Source organism: Ylistrum balloti, unplaced genomic scaffold (genome assembly GCF_031769215.1).
Source record: "Ylistrum balloti isolate Yb309-2 unplaced genomic scaffold, AGI_CSIRO_Ybal_v1 Utg369862, whole genome shotgun sequence".
NCBI classification, from domain to species: Eukaryota; Metazoa; Mollusca; class Bivalvia; order Pectinida; family Pectinidae; genus Ylistrum; species Ylistrum balloti.
Genome location: NW_026782009.1, coordinates 33,516 through 51,646, shown reverse-complemented (window position 1 = coordinate 51,646; position 18,131 = coordinate 33,516). Strand labels below are relative to the sequence as shown.

Genomic DNA, 18,131 nt, shown 5'->3' with positions numbered 1-18,131 from the left:
TGATGTAATGTTAGGATTGGGATATGGTGACCTATTTATAGTGAATTACAGTAGAACATTTTAACATGATGACATTTTATATGAATAGTACTGATTTACTCTTGATATTTATTCTGTTTACTTTGCTTTTTGTATGTAATCGTTGTACATATATGACTCTTCATCATTTCACTATATAGATATATGTAATTGTGCCAAGCTCTTATAACTCAGGTTGTTTACGTTGTAATTATGTAGTATGAAGTGGAAACAAGGATAGAAACATAACATTGAACCATTGACATTTGCATGTATATGAATATTATAAGGTAGTGATAATGGAGGTTCTAACAACAATGGATGAATATAAGGTTCCCGTTGATTAGTTTACGTCAGATGACAGACTTTGTAACGGTTTTGGTTTGTGCTGCTACGTCCTCGCAACGGATCGGGTATAATTATATCAGGACAGCATGGACATGTGGCACTCATGCCTGACTTTTTAAAATGAACATTGTCACTTTAACCGTAACATTTTTCTAAAAATATGTATTCATATTAATAGTGTAATTCTTAACATTACATATCACGTATGAAACTGTATACAAGGATTGTACAAAAGACACACACGTGGATATCACCTTTAATACAAATCTGGAGCGAGATACAATAGAAGAAAATACTGCTGATACGTGCTTCTTTGACTCGTCAGTGATGCCTAAATTCTGCAGCGTAGGGAAGGCGGCTGAGGAAAATCCAAAGTGATTTAAAGAAAAGCTAAAATCTAGACGGGGAGGTAATCTAGCCCTATAATGTAGCTTTATACACCTTACAGCTTACAACACAGATATTGGTGTATAAGGAGACGATTCCCGTTTACTATGCTGTGTATAATACCGTGATAATTGAATGGCTTTAATGCCATATACATTTTTTGTAGTCCTGTCATTTTATTTAGATAATATCTGGTGTCTAATAGCTTTAAAATGTATGTTACCTTTAGACCGACCACACTTTATATATATATGTAGATGTTGTTGACACTCAATGTTTGTAATAAGGGAGATAATCTTTATAACTTTTACAGTATTCCGCGCTTGATGTGACCATTGTTCTATTTGTTGTTCTAAGTACGATATCTGGAAAAAAATACATAAATAATTAAAATAAACGATTACAGGTGATATAAAACAATTATCAATACTACATTCTCTCTCTCTCTCTCTCTCTCTCTCTCCCTCTCTCTCTCTCTCTCTCTCTCTCTCTCTATCTATATATATATATATATATATATATATATATATATATATGTACAATAACCTTGCGGTATGACATGATTTATAAATTAATGATAAATCAACTATAAGTAATAAATATAGATGAATAATCACACGAACGTTTTAAAATACTCCAAATTGTTTTTGTTTCCGTTCGTCTTGTTACCAAAGATTGGCTTAGGGCTTTCATCGTAGCCGAACAACTGACAGTCTTGTCGGACTAATTCCCGTATAGTTATGAGGTCGTTTAAGGGCACGAGGCTGTACGCCTCAATAACAGCTTCTATTTTCTGGTATTTCACCGCGGATTTGTCTATTGTAGAATTAATTGCTGCACCAACAGCGCTCTGGAAGCGTTCTAAAGTTACACCTGCGGCTTCAAACTTCGTAAACGGAATTCGCACATACTTAGGAATAATTCCCTGAATTTGAAGACCAATCCAAGTTCGTTTCATCCCTTCATAAAATGATACACACTCTTCGATCCCAGTTTTCATACCGTATAGCCGTTTAGAGTAGAACATTGCTCGTTCGTAAGCTGTCTCGGATTCGAAATCACTAAATGTAACGTTGGTATCATATATCTTATTCCAAGCTGTATACAACATAGTAAAATCGTTCTTAAAAGTTTCTATTTTACCAATGAAATCATATGAAATATCACACGGTTTACAGTGTTCACTTATAGATGTAAAATGGCGATTTTTGTGGTCCCCAGTTTGTTCCCCATACACCACATACCTAAGGAAATCCGGAAAAGACAGTCTGTTTCCACATGTTACATCCACATCATGTAGCATGTTATACGCAAACCTGCCTATCGTCCTCCAAAACAGTGTGTTTGGCATGAAGAACTTGTCCACGTATCCTGATACTAGTCGCCCATAAGGCTCTCTGACGAACATGAATTTAAAAGATTTCATGACAGCTTGGTGAAAATCTGTCATCCCGATATTTGTAAAGTCAGATACAACAGAAAGTTTTTTAGACTTAAGTAAACCTCTCGCAGAAATATTTTTCTCTTTCTTAATATTCCCTGGCATTTTGACTTTTTCGAGTTTTCTCAGAAAATTAACAATAAATTTTGAGCCAATTTTCTCTACCCGACAAAACAACACATGGTGGTTACGATCTAGCAAAAAGTTCCTTTTAACAGTGTCATTGCCAAAGCCATTCATATAGGAGTGGGGGTCCTTTATTCTGTGACAGACCGAGGTCAGATGACGTTTCCTCTTCACATGTACGACGTCGAAGTGATACAAGCGTAGATGTTCCTGGCGACAAATACAGTAAATATTGTCAATGGGTCATTCTGAATATCATGTTTAAAAGGCATATTCTTTATCTTATTTGATAACTTAAACTCAGTTTTCTTTCCGCCTTTCTGTTTGATTATGTTTTAAATGGATGGTGTATATATTCGAATAACGTGTGTAGTACAATCACACAATCAAATATAATGATTTTTCTCGTCCCATTTAGATGTTTTTTTCCGTAATACACTTTACGCGTGTACAATAAGACACATAAAACACACCAAAAAATACCAACATGGCAACATAATCATAATCTAAACTCATATTCCATAAAACTAGGGCAAAATTTGAACAGAGGAAAGATTTACACGGAGACTCCTGAAAAAGGACAAGGAGACTTAGGCCATGTGTTTCGGGAGAGTAGGCGTCTTCTGCCTCACCGACAACACCTTGGTCAATCCAAGAAAACAATGACACGTTTTCAAATGAAAACAATGTGTACAACAACGGAACCAACAGGCAAACTAACGAGCATCAAATACGTCCAGCTTCATGTCGCACAAAGTAATAGAATATTTCTCCATGATATCACTATGGCGACCATAAAACATACGACGTAATCATTACCATAAAGCGGAAATTTCTACATAATACTGGACACCGATATAATGAGATAATGATCAGATGTCTTGTTAGGACTTACCACAGCTGGCTGTTTAGATGTATAAGGGTACCATCTCCATTTGTCATTAGGAAATAGCGATCTTATCACATGTGCTGGAAAATGCTCTGTAGAAACATCAAACAACAAAGTAACACATATACCTCTTTATAATGAAGCTTTTAAGCAACAATTACACGTAATTCACAAAAGCAAGTGCATTAACGTGCTAATAGTAAACTGATATATTTTGTTTACAATGATCATTAAATGAAAATGTTTGACGGAATCACTATTTAATTTAATATCAATCTCAGTATAGGTATAATCGGACTTATTCTGTTAACACTGATTTATTTTACATCTACTATAAAAATATGAGAACGTTAGTTGTTTATGTTACCTCGTAAAATGTAGAAAGCAGTCCCCATCAATGTCAGTACAAGTAAAGCACACCAATGGAATTTTGTGACGTACAAATGACCAAGCCTCCGGAATATCAACATCTTGTCGATTTTTGTCACAAAACAGAATGATGACTTAGCTACAGAAAAGTGCAGACTCTATACACAAAACACAAACATGTTATTTTCATAAAACGAGCCTTTTGAGAATAGCCACAAAAACAAATGTTGCTTGATATTGTTTGTATTTAATGATCTACTATTGAAATCATACCCAACAGCCGGTTATCTCATTGATGATGTAGTCAATGGGATGACAGTCTTGTAACACGTGATGCCTTTAAGACACATCGATATTCAATATTACCAGTACAACATCCGTACATTGTATATAATTGTTTTATTTACTAATATATTCGATAGATGAAGCAGAAGGTGTCGTATTGTTTAAACAAACAATTGTTTAGAATGTGAAATATTTCCTCTAAGATCTGTAAAGATCTCGGACATATTCGGAATGACCGCCGATGAGGCTTAACATAATATCTTACAGTGTTTAACAAACACAAAACCAATAAACTAACATTCGATTATTGACAGGAACAATGTTCATATGAGTTTGGATATCAATAAATAAATCAATCCTAGGGTCATGATGATTACTTATACGTCATTCCAAAGAGATCACACAGTGTACGTCAAACATATAACAGACACCTCACAATCTGTAGTATACTAACAAAGACTTTATGACTATCGAAGGTTTTTCTTTGTCTGACATCTTTTCGGATTAATGTGGTTGAGAACGCGTATTCTTGAACTCATCCTGAATGGTTGAAGCTTTCACGTTGGAGTAGTTTCCCTTAGACTATGTTTGGATCATAAAGCGAGACTTTAGGTGTTACTTTTACGGCGCTGACGGCGATAATTTTACGTTGCGATAGATAAAAGAGTAAATACCTCATCACTTCCCACATTTACGAAATATATCATACATTACACGGTCCAGCAACTTTGAAACTTACTGATAAGCTGGACTTCAACGTTTTTGTGTTTAGCTCAGTTTCTCACAAAATGCATGTGTTATTCCAAACAATCTTGGAATATACACGAACTTACATTGAAGTAACGGCACCTAAACCGCAGATTCATATTCATTTCATTTTCAGTATATTTTCGAGAATTTTAGTTTTTTTTTCCAAAAATGACCATAAAGTCTGTGTTAATTCTTATGTTTACTTCAGATTTAGTTTATAGTCATATTGTTGATACATGTATACTGTCAGATAATGGACGAGTTTGTGTTCATCTCCCTCCTTAAATAAATGTTGAATTGGATTCTGTGTTTTGATATGAAATTAATATCTTAACAATAAACCCCAAATAAATACGTGTTATCTTTGTTTTTATTTATAAAAGGACATAAAATATGATACATCATGTCACTTTTACGTTGTAACCTATTGATGCAAAAGAAGGTATAGAATGGTAATTGTTTTATGAACGTCAGTGCAATTATAAACATTTCCCGTCAGAGAAGTACTTCTAAATTATCGTGATAAAATTTTCTACAGTAAATGACAAAAAAATAAAAAAAAAAAAAAAAGATGGAGTAGGGAATTCCAGCAAGAAAAAAAATACTTCTAAATCATTAAAATAAAGTTTTCTATAGTAAATGACAGAAAAAAGATGTAGTAGGGATTTGCCCGTCAGAACAAACAAAACACAAAATATGCAGTAGGGGTTTTGTAAGTATAACAACAAATCAAGAAATCATTAAATCACATTACATTTCATAAACAATACATCAAAGCCAGAACCAAGTCATGATTCACGGGGATGCTTTTTATGTTTAATTTGTTTTATATCAATGAACTGTTCCAGGACTGCACCAATAAATGCTTTATACACAAATAATGTTCAAAAGATAGATCACACTTAAAACTTCTTCGAAGGGAATGTAACTATGAGTGATTGGTTATTGGTTGGCTCATAGTAGGAAGCATACAAATTTTACTGTGCTATACTTTTAAGACACACCTTTCAAACCTCTATATTTTTAAGACATGCCTTTCAAACCTCCCTTTTATTGCAAAGACCCCACTGACTTGCACTATTTCATAATGAAGCGTAAACTTATAGCATTTCAAAAATCAATTTGACTTATTAAATTTCACCAAACCTTAATTGTAGACGTTAATTTGGGTCAGAATGAATCCTTAGTTGACATCATGTTGATTAACGTTCATCATTTATGTTCAGTGTGACTACATTGATTTTAAAATGACTTCGCCAGTTGTTGTTTTGTTCACATACATGTATATAAAACAATTAATCAGCTCGTAAAGAAACTAAATACACGTGTTGACAGAGTTGTTCTATGGGTGGGGAAAAGCCACAGTAATATTCGTTCCTTCATGTTTAATAATTAAACAGTCTTCCGCCATTCAATCTACCTATAGCCATTTACAATCTGACACAACTACCCATCTTCACCATTACTGCTACCCATCTGATGACGTCAGGTAATCACGGCAAACGACGTGGAAAAATATAACAGAAAGGTTGTGTAATACATTTTTATAGGTTTTGTACAAATGTAGAAGAAGTTACGAAATAAAAAAAAATATGTCCGACTTAAGGTCATTACTGACTGAGGGAAATGAACATATTTAGAAGAATTTCTAACCATCCAATAAAGAAAAGGAATTGCTATGAAAAATATCGGTCTTCCAGTCTATATATACACATATCGAACTATGATCAAAAATAATCATTTGTATTGATTTCTTGTGAGCATTGATTCGTTTGTTTGTTTATCTAATGAAACATTACAGAGACGTTTAACTTAGCATGCTGTCATATATTACAAAAAAGAGTTGTCTTTCTTTACCCACGTATTCGCAATGCATCTAATAACAAATGTTAAATATTCTAATATTATGTCAGATTTGTATAATGACATAACTTATACAACTCTATCAATTGAAGATTGTGCTTAACATGGTACTTCTTCTCTGCTCACTTCATCATAAGTTGAATATTTTTAGAATAAATCAATCAGTTTTAAAAACGCTATAGAATTAAGGCGTTAATGCTCCTATATAAATTGATTTAGACATTACCTTTGGCCAATTATTTTCGTCTGTTGCTCGCTATGTTTCAAATTTTTAGGCCTCAAATATCAATAACGAATCCTACAAAGAAGAAACATCGCTATTCTGCAATTTGTCGTATCCACGTTATACAATTCGTCTACAAAGAAAACATTAAAGTTTATGGGAAAGTTGAAGTGGAATTTGACGGTGTTAATATCTGGAACGCAGTACATTGTATATATGGCTGTATGGATGTATGACGTAATCATGTGGATAATCCGGATAATCCGATGTTGTACAATTGATAAACACATTCTGATCCAGGACTTCCATCTTTGGACAAACTGATTCCTTGGGAGCTATTATAGAGTACATATAAGAAAAGCGAGGGAACTACATGTAATATCGCCAATACTACGAGTTAATAATTAATAAGCTCGGAATCTTCAACCTTGTCTTGACCTCTTTAAAAGCGAGATTTTTAACATAAAATATAATTCATATGATCTTTATGATAAAAGAAAAACAAAATAAGTTTCAAATTTGCCTTCAAGAGTAATATAACCTTTCATCAGATAAATTCACTTGTTTTAAAATAGTACAATGATTGCCCTGGGCACAGAAGTTGTGTACTGTGGTATGTGTAGTTACTGGTATAGAATGTGTGTACTGTGGTAGGTGTAGTGTGTACTGTGGTATGAGTATAGAATGTGTGTACTGTGGTATGTGTAGTTACTGGTATAGAATGTGTGAACTGTGGTATGAGTATAGAATGCGTGTACTGTGGTATGTTTAGTTACTAGCATAGAATGTGTGTACTGTGGTATATGTATTAACTGGTATAGAAAGTGTGTACTGTGTTATAAGTTCAGAATGTGTGTATTGTGGTATGAGTATAGGATGTGTGTACTGTGGTATGAGTATATAATATGTGTACTGTGGTATGTGTAGCTACTGGTATAGCATGTGTGTACTGTGGTATGAGTATAGAATGTGTGTACTGTGGTATGTGTAGTTACTGGCATAGAATGTGTGTACTGTGGTATATGTAGTAACTGGTATAGAAAGTGTGTAATGTGTTATAAGTTCAGAATGTGTGTACTGTGGTATGAGTATAGAATGTGTGTACTGTGGTATGTGTATATAATGTGTGTACTGTGGTATGTGTAGTTACTGGTATAGCATGTGTGTACTGTGGTATGAGTATAGAATGTGTGTACTGTGGTATGAGTATATAATGTGTGTACTGTGGTATATGTAGTAACTGGTATAGAAAGTGTGTACTGTGTTATAAGTGCAGAATGTGTGTTCTGTGGTATGAGTAGTTACTGGCATAGATTGTGTGTACTGTGGTATATGTAGTAACTGGTATAGAAAGTGTGTACTGTGTAATAAGTTCAGAATGTGTGTACTGTGGTATGAGTATAGAATGTGTGTACTGTGGTATGAGTATAGAATGTGTGTACTGTGGTATGAGTATAGAATGTGTGTACTGTGGTATGAGTATAGAATGTGTGTACTGTGGTATGAGTATAGATTGTGTGTACTGTGGTATATGTAGTTACTAGTAGAGAAAGTGTGTACTGTGGTATGAGTATAGAATGTGTGTACTGTGGTATGGGTATAGAATGTGTGTATTGTGGTATGAGTATAGAATGTGTGTACTGTGGTATGAGTATAGAATGTGTGTACTGTGGTATGAGTATAGAATGTGTGTACTGTGGTATGAGTATATAATGTGTGTATTGTGGTATGTGTAGTTACTGGTATAGAATGTGTGAACTGTTGTGTGTGTAGGTACTGGTATAGAATGTGTGTACTGTGGTATGAGTATATAATGTTTGTAATGTGGTATGAGTATAGAATGTTTGTACTGTGGTATGTGTAGTAACTGGTATAGAATGTGTGTACTGTGGTATGAGTAGAGAATGTGTGTACTGTGGTATGTGTAGTTACTGGTATAGAAAGTGTGTACTGTGGTATGAGTTTATAATATATGTATTGTGGTATTAGTATATAATGTTTGTACTGTGGTATGAATATATAATATGTGTATTGTGGTATGAGTATAGAATGTGTGTACTGTGGTATGTGTAGTTACTGGTATAGAAAGTGTGTACTGTGGTATAAGTTTAGAATGTGTGTACTGTGGTATGAGTATAGAATGTTTGTACAGAGGAATGAGTATAGAACGTGTGTACTGTGGTATGAGTAAAGAATATGTGTACTGTGGTATGTGTAGTTACTGGTATGGAAAGTGTGTACTGTGGTATGAGTTTATAATACATGTATTGTGGTATTAGTATATAATGTTTGCACTGTGGTATGAATATATAATATGTGTATTGTGGTATGGGTATAGAATATGCGTACTGTGGTATGTGTAGTTACTGGTATAGGATGTTTGTAATATCGTATGTGTAGTTACTGGTATAGCAGGTGTGTACTGTGGTATTTACAGGTACTGGGATAGAATGTGTGAACTGTTGTGTGTGTAGGTACTGGTATAGAATGTGTGTACTGTGGTATGAGTATAAAATGTGTGTACTCTGGTATGAGTATTGAATGAGTGTAATGTGGTATGTGTAGTTACTGGTATAGAATGTGTGTACTTTGGTATGAGTAGTTACTGGTATAGGATATGTGTAATGTGGTATGTGTAGTTACTGGTAAATGTGTGTGTACTGTGTGTGTATGTGGTATGTAGTATATAATGTGTGTATGTGGTATGAGTAATGTGTGTACTGTGTATACTGTATAGAATGTGTGTACTGTGGTATGTGTAGTTACTGGTATAGAATGTGTGTACTGTGGTATGAGTATAGAATGTGTGTACTGTGGTATGAGTATAGAATGTGTGTACTGTGGTATGAGTATAGTATGTGTGTTATGTGGTATGAGTAATTACTGGTATAGAATGTGTGTACTGTGATATGATTATAGAATGTTTGTACAGAGTGTGTACAATAGTATGATTATAGAATGTGTGTACTGTGGTATGAGTAGAGAATATGTGTTTTATGGTATGAGTATATAATGTTTGTAATGTGGTATGAGTATAGAATGTTTGTACTGTGGTATGTGTAGTTACTGGTATAGAATGTGTGTACTGTGGTAGATGTAGTTATTGGTATAGAATATTTGTACTGTGATATGTGTAGTTACTGGTATAGAATGTTTTTACTGTGGTATGAGTAGTTACTGGGATAGAATGTGTGTACTGTGGTATGAGTATAGAATGTTTGTACTGTGGTATGAGTATAGAACGTGTGCGCTGTGGTATGAGTAAAGAATATGTGTACTGTGGTATGTGCAGTTACTGGGATAGAATGTGTGTACAATAGTATGATTATAGAATGTGTGTACTGTGGTATGAGTAGTAACTGGTATAGAATGTGTGTACTGTAGTATGAGTATAGAAGTGTGTACTGTAGTATGAATATAGAATGAGTGTACTGTGGTATGAGTATAGAATGTGTGTACATTGGTATAAGTAGTTACTGGTATAGAATGTGTGTACTGTGGTATGTGTAGAATGTGTGTACAGTGGTATGAGTGGTATGAGTATAGTAGTGTACTGTGGTATGTGTAGTTACTGGTATAGAATGTGTGTACTGTGGTATGTGTAGTTACTGGTATAGAATTTGTGTAATGTGGTATGAGTATAGAATGTTTGTACTGTGGTATGTGTAGTTACTAGTATAAAATGTGTGTATAGAATGTGTGTACTGTGGTATAATGTGTACTGTGGTATGAGTATAGTGTGTATGTGTATATAATGTTTGTACTGTGGTATGAGTAATTTTTGGTAAGAATGTGTGTAATGTGGTAGGCGTGGTTACTGGTATAGAATGTGTGTGATGTGGTATGAGTTAGTATATAGAATGTGTGTATGTGGTATGAGTATGAGTATGTGTGTACTGTGGTATGGTATGAGTATAGAATGTGTGTACTGTGGTATGAGTATAGAATGTGTGTACTGTGGTATGTGTAGTTACTGGTATAGAATTTGTGTACTGTGGTATGAGTGTTGAATGTGTGCACTGTGGTATGAGTTTAGAATACGCGTACTGTGGTATGAGTATAGAATGTGTATGTGTAGGTACTGGTATAGAATGTGTGTACTCTGGTATGAGTATAGAATGTGTGTACTGTGGTATGTGTAGTGGTATGAGTATAGAATGTGTGTACTGTGGTATCATTAGTCTGTGGTATGTGTAGTTACTGGTATAGAATGTGTGAACTGTGGTATGAGTAGTTACTGATATAGAATGTGTGTACTGTGGTATGAGTATAGAATGTGTGTACTGTGGTATGTGTAGTTACTGGTATAGAATGTGTGTACTGTGGTATGAGTATAGAATGTGTGTAGTGTGTACTGTGGTATGTATATAATGTGTGTACTGTGTATATGAGTATAGAATGTGTGTACTGTGGTATGAGTAGTGTGTAATGTGTGTGTATAGTACTGTGTAGTATGTGTGTATATGAAATGTGTGTACTGTATGTATAGAATGTGTGTACTGTGGTATGAGTATAGAATGTGTGTACTGTGGTATGTGTAGTTACTGGTATAGAATGTGTGAACTGTGGTATGAGTAGTTACTGATATAGAATATGTGTACTGTGGTATGAGTATAGAATGTGTGTACTGTGGTATGAATAGTTACGGGTATTGAATGTGTGTACTGTGGTATTTGCAGTTACTGGGATAGAATGTGTGTACAATGGTATGATTATAGAATGTGTGTACTGTGGTATGAGTAGAGAATGTGTGTAATATGGTATCAGTATATAATGTTTGTACTGTGGTATGTGTAGTTACTGGTATAGAATGTGTGTACTGTGGTATGAGTAGAGAATGTGTGTACTGTGTAGTTACTGGTATAGAATGTGTGTACTGTGTTATTTGCAGTTACTGGGATAGAATGTGTGTACTGTGGTATGTGTAGTTACTGGTATAGAATGTGTGTACTGTGGTATGTGTAGTTACTGGTATAGAATGTGTGTACTGTGGAGATAGTATAATGGTACTGTGTGTAGTATGAGTATAAATACTGTGGTATAGAATGTATGTATAGAAGTTATACTGTGTAATGTGTACTGTGGTATGTATAGTATAAATGTAATGTGTATATTAGTATCAGAAGCCATAAATTTAGTTGTATAAAGCTCAATATAGATTTGAATACGAATGTTTGTAAACTGTAACCATGATTCGTTCGTGGATGGTAACTCTTTGGCAAACCTTGTGGACTCTGCTTAGGAGCAGGATATTTAGTGAGATTCCACGTCACGCCCGATGGTAATGTTAGGTTTAGACATCACCATTCTGTCTGAAATGACTTATTTCTGATGGATAGCGTTAAGAGGAAATTGAAAGCGGAATTTCAAGGATTATCGAAATGGTGTTGTGGATGTAAACAAGTCAGGTCGGAACACTTAGACACATACTCTAGCACTTCAACTATCCACGGTTACGTCATTTACCAGAATATACATGTCTGCAACACACAACCACATGCTATACTACAGGACGTGATCGGGTCTGGCAACCGTACATTCCAGAATGACCAGCAAGTTATACTCGCAAAGTAATGATTATTATAAATGTGAAAAGTGTATATATTAAATCCTGTCGAGGGGGTAATGCCTAGGAGGAAGTTGGCCATTAACAGTGTCAGAGCCAATAGTGTTTCTCCAGTCAGTGGTTAATCTATCCCCACTCCAATCCTTCAGGACAGAACGAACGGATTTCTTCTGGAATCCATTACTCAGGGTGGGGCACAAATCAGTGGAAATAAGGAAGTTTGTTTAGGTGAAGTAGATCAATCAAATTCATACGGACGGAAATCTTTCTTAAGTGATTGAGTACATATGAAAGTCATGTTTGACCGGAAGGAGAACATAATTTCATTAAGAATAAATTCCATTGTAATATTACAGGCGTTTTGGTTTAAATCACTTTTGTTATCAATTACTGTAAAGACGTATTGATATAAAAGGTTGAATGTTTAATATATGTTCTTTTTTGGTTTGTTCAGGACAGGCGTAGTTGACATCGTGTTTCAGTTTTTAGCGACAGCAATTCTCTCTTTTTCTCTCATTTAAGGTGTTTATCATGACTATCACATTGAAAGTCCCGACCAGATTTCATCAAAACTTTCGAGTAATTATCACAAATTCGAAATTCATGAATGCTGTGTAGATAATTTTCCAAAGTTTTCATACCTTAATACAAATATATATCTTCGAGTTTTAAATTAAAAAATAAGATAATTGACAATTATAATATTTGTTTATTTGCTTTTACATTTTTTTTTTCGTTTTGTTTCAACGTTTATAGCATATGGTTCGATACAACTATGAGTTTCTAAAAGAAAGGTAAGATTTTAGACGTTTTGGGCATCGAATATATTGTTTATATCTACTTAGATAATGATACTATACCACAAATATATTCCATACCAGAAAAAATGTGTGTATCCTGTGGTATAAGTAAGAAAGTATACAGTAAACACAAACTTTATCCCAGTACTAATACCTGATACAAACATTGTGTACTCACTAATATACAGTACACTGGTATAGTAATACTGTAATACTGTGTACACAAACATTGTGTACCAATAATCATTAATACTACAGTACACAAATATTATATACCAGTAATCACTAATAATACAATATACAAACATTGTATACCAGTAATTACTAATACTATACAAGACATTGTATACCAGTATATATTACTAATGTGTGTACTGTGGATTGTATACCAGTAATCACTGGTATACTATTTGTACACAAACATGTATACCAGTATAGAATGTGTGTACTGTGGTATAATTATTACTGGTACAGAATGTGTGTACTGTGGTACTATACTATTTTGTATACCACTGGTATACATGTGTTAGTATACTGTATTGTATACCAGTAATCACTAATGACACAGTATACCAATGTTTGTACCATGTAATACCAAACATGGTATACCAATGATTACTGCAGTATGTATTGTATACCAGTGTCACTAATACTAAAGTATGTGCATTGTATATGATACACAAACATGTGTATACCAGTAATTACTGGTATAAATTGTATGTACTGTAGAATCACTAGTTACTGGTACACAAACATTGTATACCAGTAGGTATTACCGGTATAGTTACACATTACAACATTACTACCAGTAATCACTACTACAGAACATAAACATTGAATACCAATTATTACTGCAATACACAAACATTGTATACCATTAATCACTAATACTACATTACACAAACATTGCATACCAGTATCACTTACTAATATACACAAACATTGTGTACTGTAGTTACTGGTACACAAACATTGTATACCAGTGTCACTGTGGTACTAAGTACACAAACATTGTATACCAGTTTATCAGTAATACTATACTGTGGTATGTACACAAACATTTATACCATACAGTAATCACTATTACTATGAGTACACAAACATTGTATACCAGTAATCACTATATACTACAGTACACAAACATTGTATACCAATATTACTAATACTGTGTACACAAACATTGTATACCAATGATTACTGTATATACAGAGTGTGTACATTATGTATACCAGAATCACTAATACTTACAGTACACAATGTTTGTATACCAATTATGTGGTACTAATACCAATAGTTACTGGTACAGAATGTGTATACTGCAATGACTTACTACAGTACACAAACATTGTATACCAGTATCACTAATACTGGTATACAAACATTGTGTGTAATACACAAAATAATATACAGTATATAAACATGTGTGTACTGTGGTAATGTTATTACAGTACACAAACATTGTATACCAGTAATCATTGATACTACAGTACACAAACATTGGTATAAGTAGTTACTACAATATACAAATGTGTGTACTCAATGATTACTAATATACAAAACACAAACATTGTATATACTGTGGTAATACTACAGTACACAAACATTGTATATACCTAGTAATGTTGTGTGTACTAATGGTACAGTACATATAAATGTGTGTACCACCAATGTAATACTACAGTATACAATGTGTGTATACCAATATTAATACTGGTACACAAACATTGTGTACCAATGGTTACTAATATATACATGTTGTATAAGTAATCACTAATACTACAGTGTACAAATGTGTGTACCAGTAATATGATTACTACATACAATTGTGTGTAATCACTGGTATACAGTACACAAACATGTGTGTACTGTGGTATGAGTACACAATGTGTGTATACCAGTATTCTAGTTACTGGTACACAAACATTGTATGTAATGTAATACTATAGTACACATATATGTGTGTGTACTGTGGTATACTAGTAGTTACACAAACATAGTAATGTGTACTGTATTACTGGTATGAGTATACCAATCACTAATACTATAGTATTACAAACATTGTATATAGTAATGGTGTGTACTACAGTACACAAACATTGTATAGTAAGTGTATTACTGTGTATACAATGTTTGTGTATGAGTGTATATAATGTTTGTATGTATATGAGTGTAGAATGTGTGTATGTAGTAGATTAGTGATTACTGGTATACAATGTTTGTGTACTGTATTAGTGAGTATACAATACTGTATTACTGGTATACAATGTTTGTTACTGTGTACTGTTAGTATTAGTGATTGTACTGTAGTATTATACACAATGTTGGTATAATGTAGTATTAGTGATTACCGGTATACAATGTTTGTGTACTCTGGTATTAGTGATTACAGGTATACAATGTTTGTGTACTTCAGTATTAGTGATTACTGGTGTATAATGTTTTTGTACTGTAGTATTAGTGATAACTGGTATACAATGTTTGTGTACTGTAGTATTACTGATTACTGGTATACAATGTTTGTGTACTGTAGTATTAGTGATTACTGGTATTTATTGTTTGTGTTTTGTAGTATTAGTGATTACTGGTATACAATGTTTGTGTACTGTAGTATTAGTGATTACTGGTATACAATGTTTGTGTACTGTAGTATTAGTGATATACACATGTTTGTGTACTGTAGTATATACAATGTTTGTGTATTGTAGTATTAGTGATTACTGGTATACAATGTTTGTGTACTGTAGTATTAGTGATTACTGGTATACAATGTTTGTGTACTGTAGTATTAGTGATTACTGGTATACAATGTTTGTGTACTATAGTATTAGTGATTACTGGTATACAATGTTTGTGTACTGTAGTATTAGTGATTACTGGTATAAAATGTTTGTGTACTGTAGTATTAGTGATTACTGGTATACAATGTTTGTGTACTGCAGTAATCACTGGTATACAATGTTTGTGTACTGTAGTATTAGTGATTACTGGTATACAATGTTTGTGTACTGTAGTATTAGTGATTACTGGTATACAATGTTTGTGTACTGTAGTATTAGTGATTACTGGTATACAATGTTTGTGTACTGTAGTATTAGTGATTACTGGTATACAATGTTTGTGTACTGTAGTATTAGTGATTACTGTTATACAATGTTTGTGTACTGTAGTATTAGTGATTACTGGTATACAATGTTTGTGTACTGTAGTATTAGTGATTACTGGTATACAATGTTTGTGTATTGTAGTATTAGTGACTACTGGTATACAATGTTTGTGTACTGTAGTAACCATTGGTATACAATGTTTGTGTACTGTAGTATTAGTGATTACTGGTATACAATGTTTGTGTACTGTAGTATTAGTGATTACTGGTATACAATGTTTGTGTACTGTAGTATTAGTGATTATTGGTATACAATGTTTGTGTACTGTAGTATTAGTGATTACTGGTATACAATGTTTGTGTACTGTATACAATGTTTGTGTAGTATTAGTGATTACTGGTATACAATGTTTGTGTACTGTAGTATTAGTGATTGGTGGTATACAATTTTTGTGTTTTGTAGTATTAGTGATTACTGTTATATTGTTTGTATACTGTAGTTTTAGTTATTACTGGTATAAAATGTTTTTGTTATGGAGTATTAGTGATTACTGGTATACAATGTTTCTGTCCAGTAATATTAGTGATTACTGGTATACAATGTTTGTGTACTGTATGAGTGATTACTGGTATGCAACGTTTGTGTACTGTAGTATTAGTGATTACTGGTATGGATTACAATGTTTGTGTACTGTACTTTGAGTGATTACTGGTATACAATGATTATGTACTGTAGTATTAGTGTTTACTGGTATACAATGTTTGTGTACTGTAGTAATCATTGGTATACAATGTTTGTGTACTATAGTATTAGTGATTACTGGTATACAATGTTTGTGTACTGTAGTATTAGTGATTACTGGTATACAATGTTTGTGTACTGTAGTATTAGTGATTACTGGTATATAATGTTTGTGTACTGTAGTATTAGTGATTACTGGTATACAATGTTTGTGTACTGTAGTATTAGTGATTACTGGTATACAATGTTTGTGTACTGTAGTATTACTGATTATTGGTATACAATGTTTGTGTACTGTAGTATTAGTGTTTACTGGTATACAATGTTTGTGTACTGCAGTATTAGTGATTATTGGTACACAATGTTTGTATACTGTAGTATTAGTGATTACTGGTATACAATCTTTGTTGTACTGTAGTATTAGTGATTACTGGTATACAATGTTTGTGTCCTGTAGTATTAGTGATTACTGGTATATAATGTTTGTGTACTGTAGTATTAGTGATTATTGGTATACAATGTTTGTGTTTTGTAGTATTAGTGATTGGTGGTATACAATGTTTGTGTACTGTAGTATTAGTGATTACTGGTATACAATGTTTGTGTACTGTAGTATTAGTGATTGGTGGTATACAATGTTGATGTGCTGTAGTTATCAGTGCTATGCAATGTTTATGTACTGTAGTATTAGTGATTACTGGTATACAATGTTTGTGTACTGTAGTAACCATTGGTATACAATGTTTGTGTACTATATTATTAGTGATTACTGGTATACAATGTTTGTGTACTGTAGTATTAGTGATTACTGGTATATAATGCTTGTGTACTGTAGTATTAGTGATTACTGGTATATAATGCTTGTGTAATGTAGTATTAGTGATTATTGGTATAGAATGTTTGTGTACTGTAGTATTAGTGATTACTGGTATACAATGTTTGTGTACTGTAGTAACCATTGGTATACAATGTTTGTACACTGTAGTATTAGTGATTACTGGTATACAATGTTTGTGTACTGTATTAGTATTACTGGTATACAATGTTTGTGTACTGTAGTATTAGTGATTGTGTATACAATGTTTGTATAGTATTAGTGATTACTGGTATACAATGTTTAAGTACTGTAGTATTTGTGTTTACTGGTATACAATGTTTGTGTACTGTAGTATTAGTGATTACTGTTATATAATGTTTGTGTACTGTAGTATTAGTGATTAC

At 33.2% G+C, this 18,131-nt stretch overlaps 1 protein-coding gene across 1 annotated transcript; it reads right to left on the bottom strand.

Annotated features, from left to right (window-relative positions):
- Positions 1-1,366: 1,366 nt before the first annotated feature.
- Positions 1,367-2,434, bottom strand: LOC132545904 (carbohydrate sulfotransferase 8-like). The gene has a single exon (XM_060209586.1). It carries the CDS (start codon positions 2,432-2,434, stop codon positions 1,367-1,369), a length of 1,068 nt encoding a protein of 355 aa, XP_060065569.1.
- Positions 2,435-18,131: the final 15,697 nt, after the last annotated feature.

Bases quoted from the DNA above. Each gene is read 5' to 3' on its own strand.
- LOC132545904 (XM_060209586.1), bottom strand. From the start codon at position 2,434: ATGAATGGCTTTGGCAATGACACTGTTAAAAGGAACTTTTTGCTAGAT.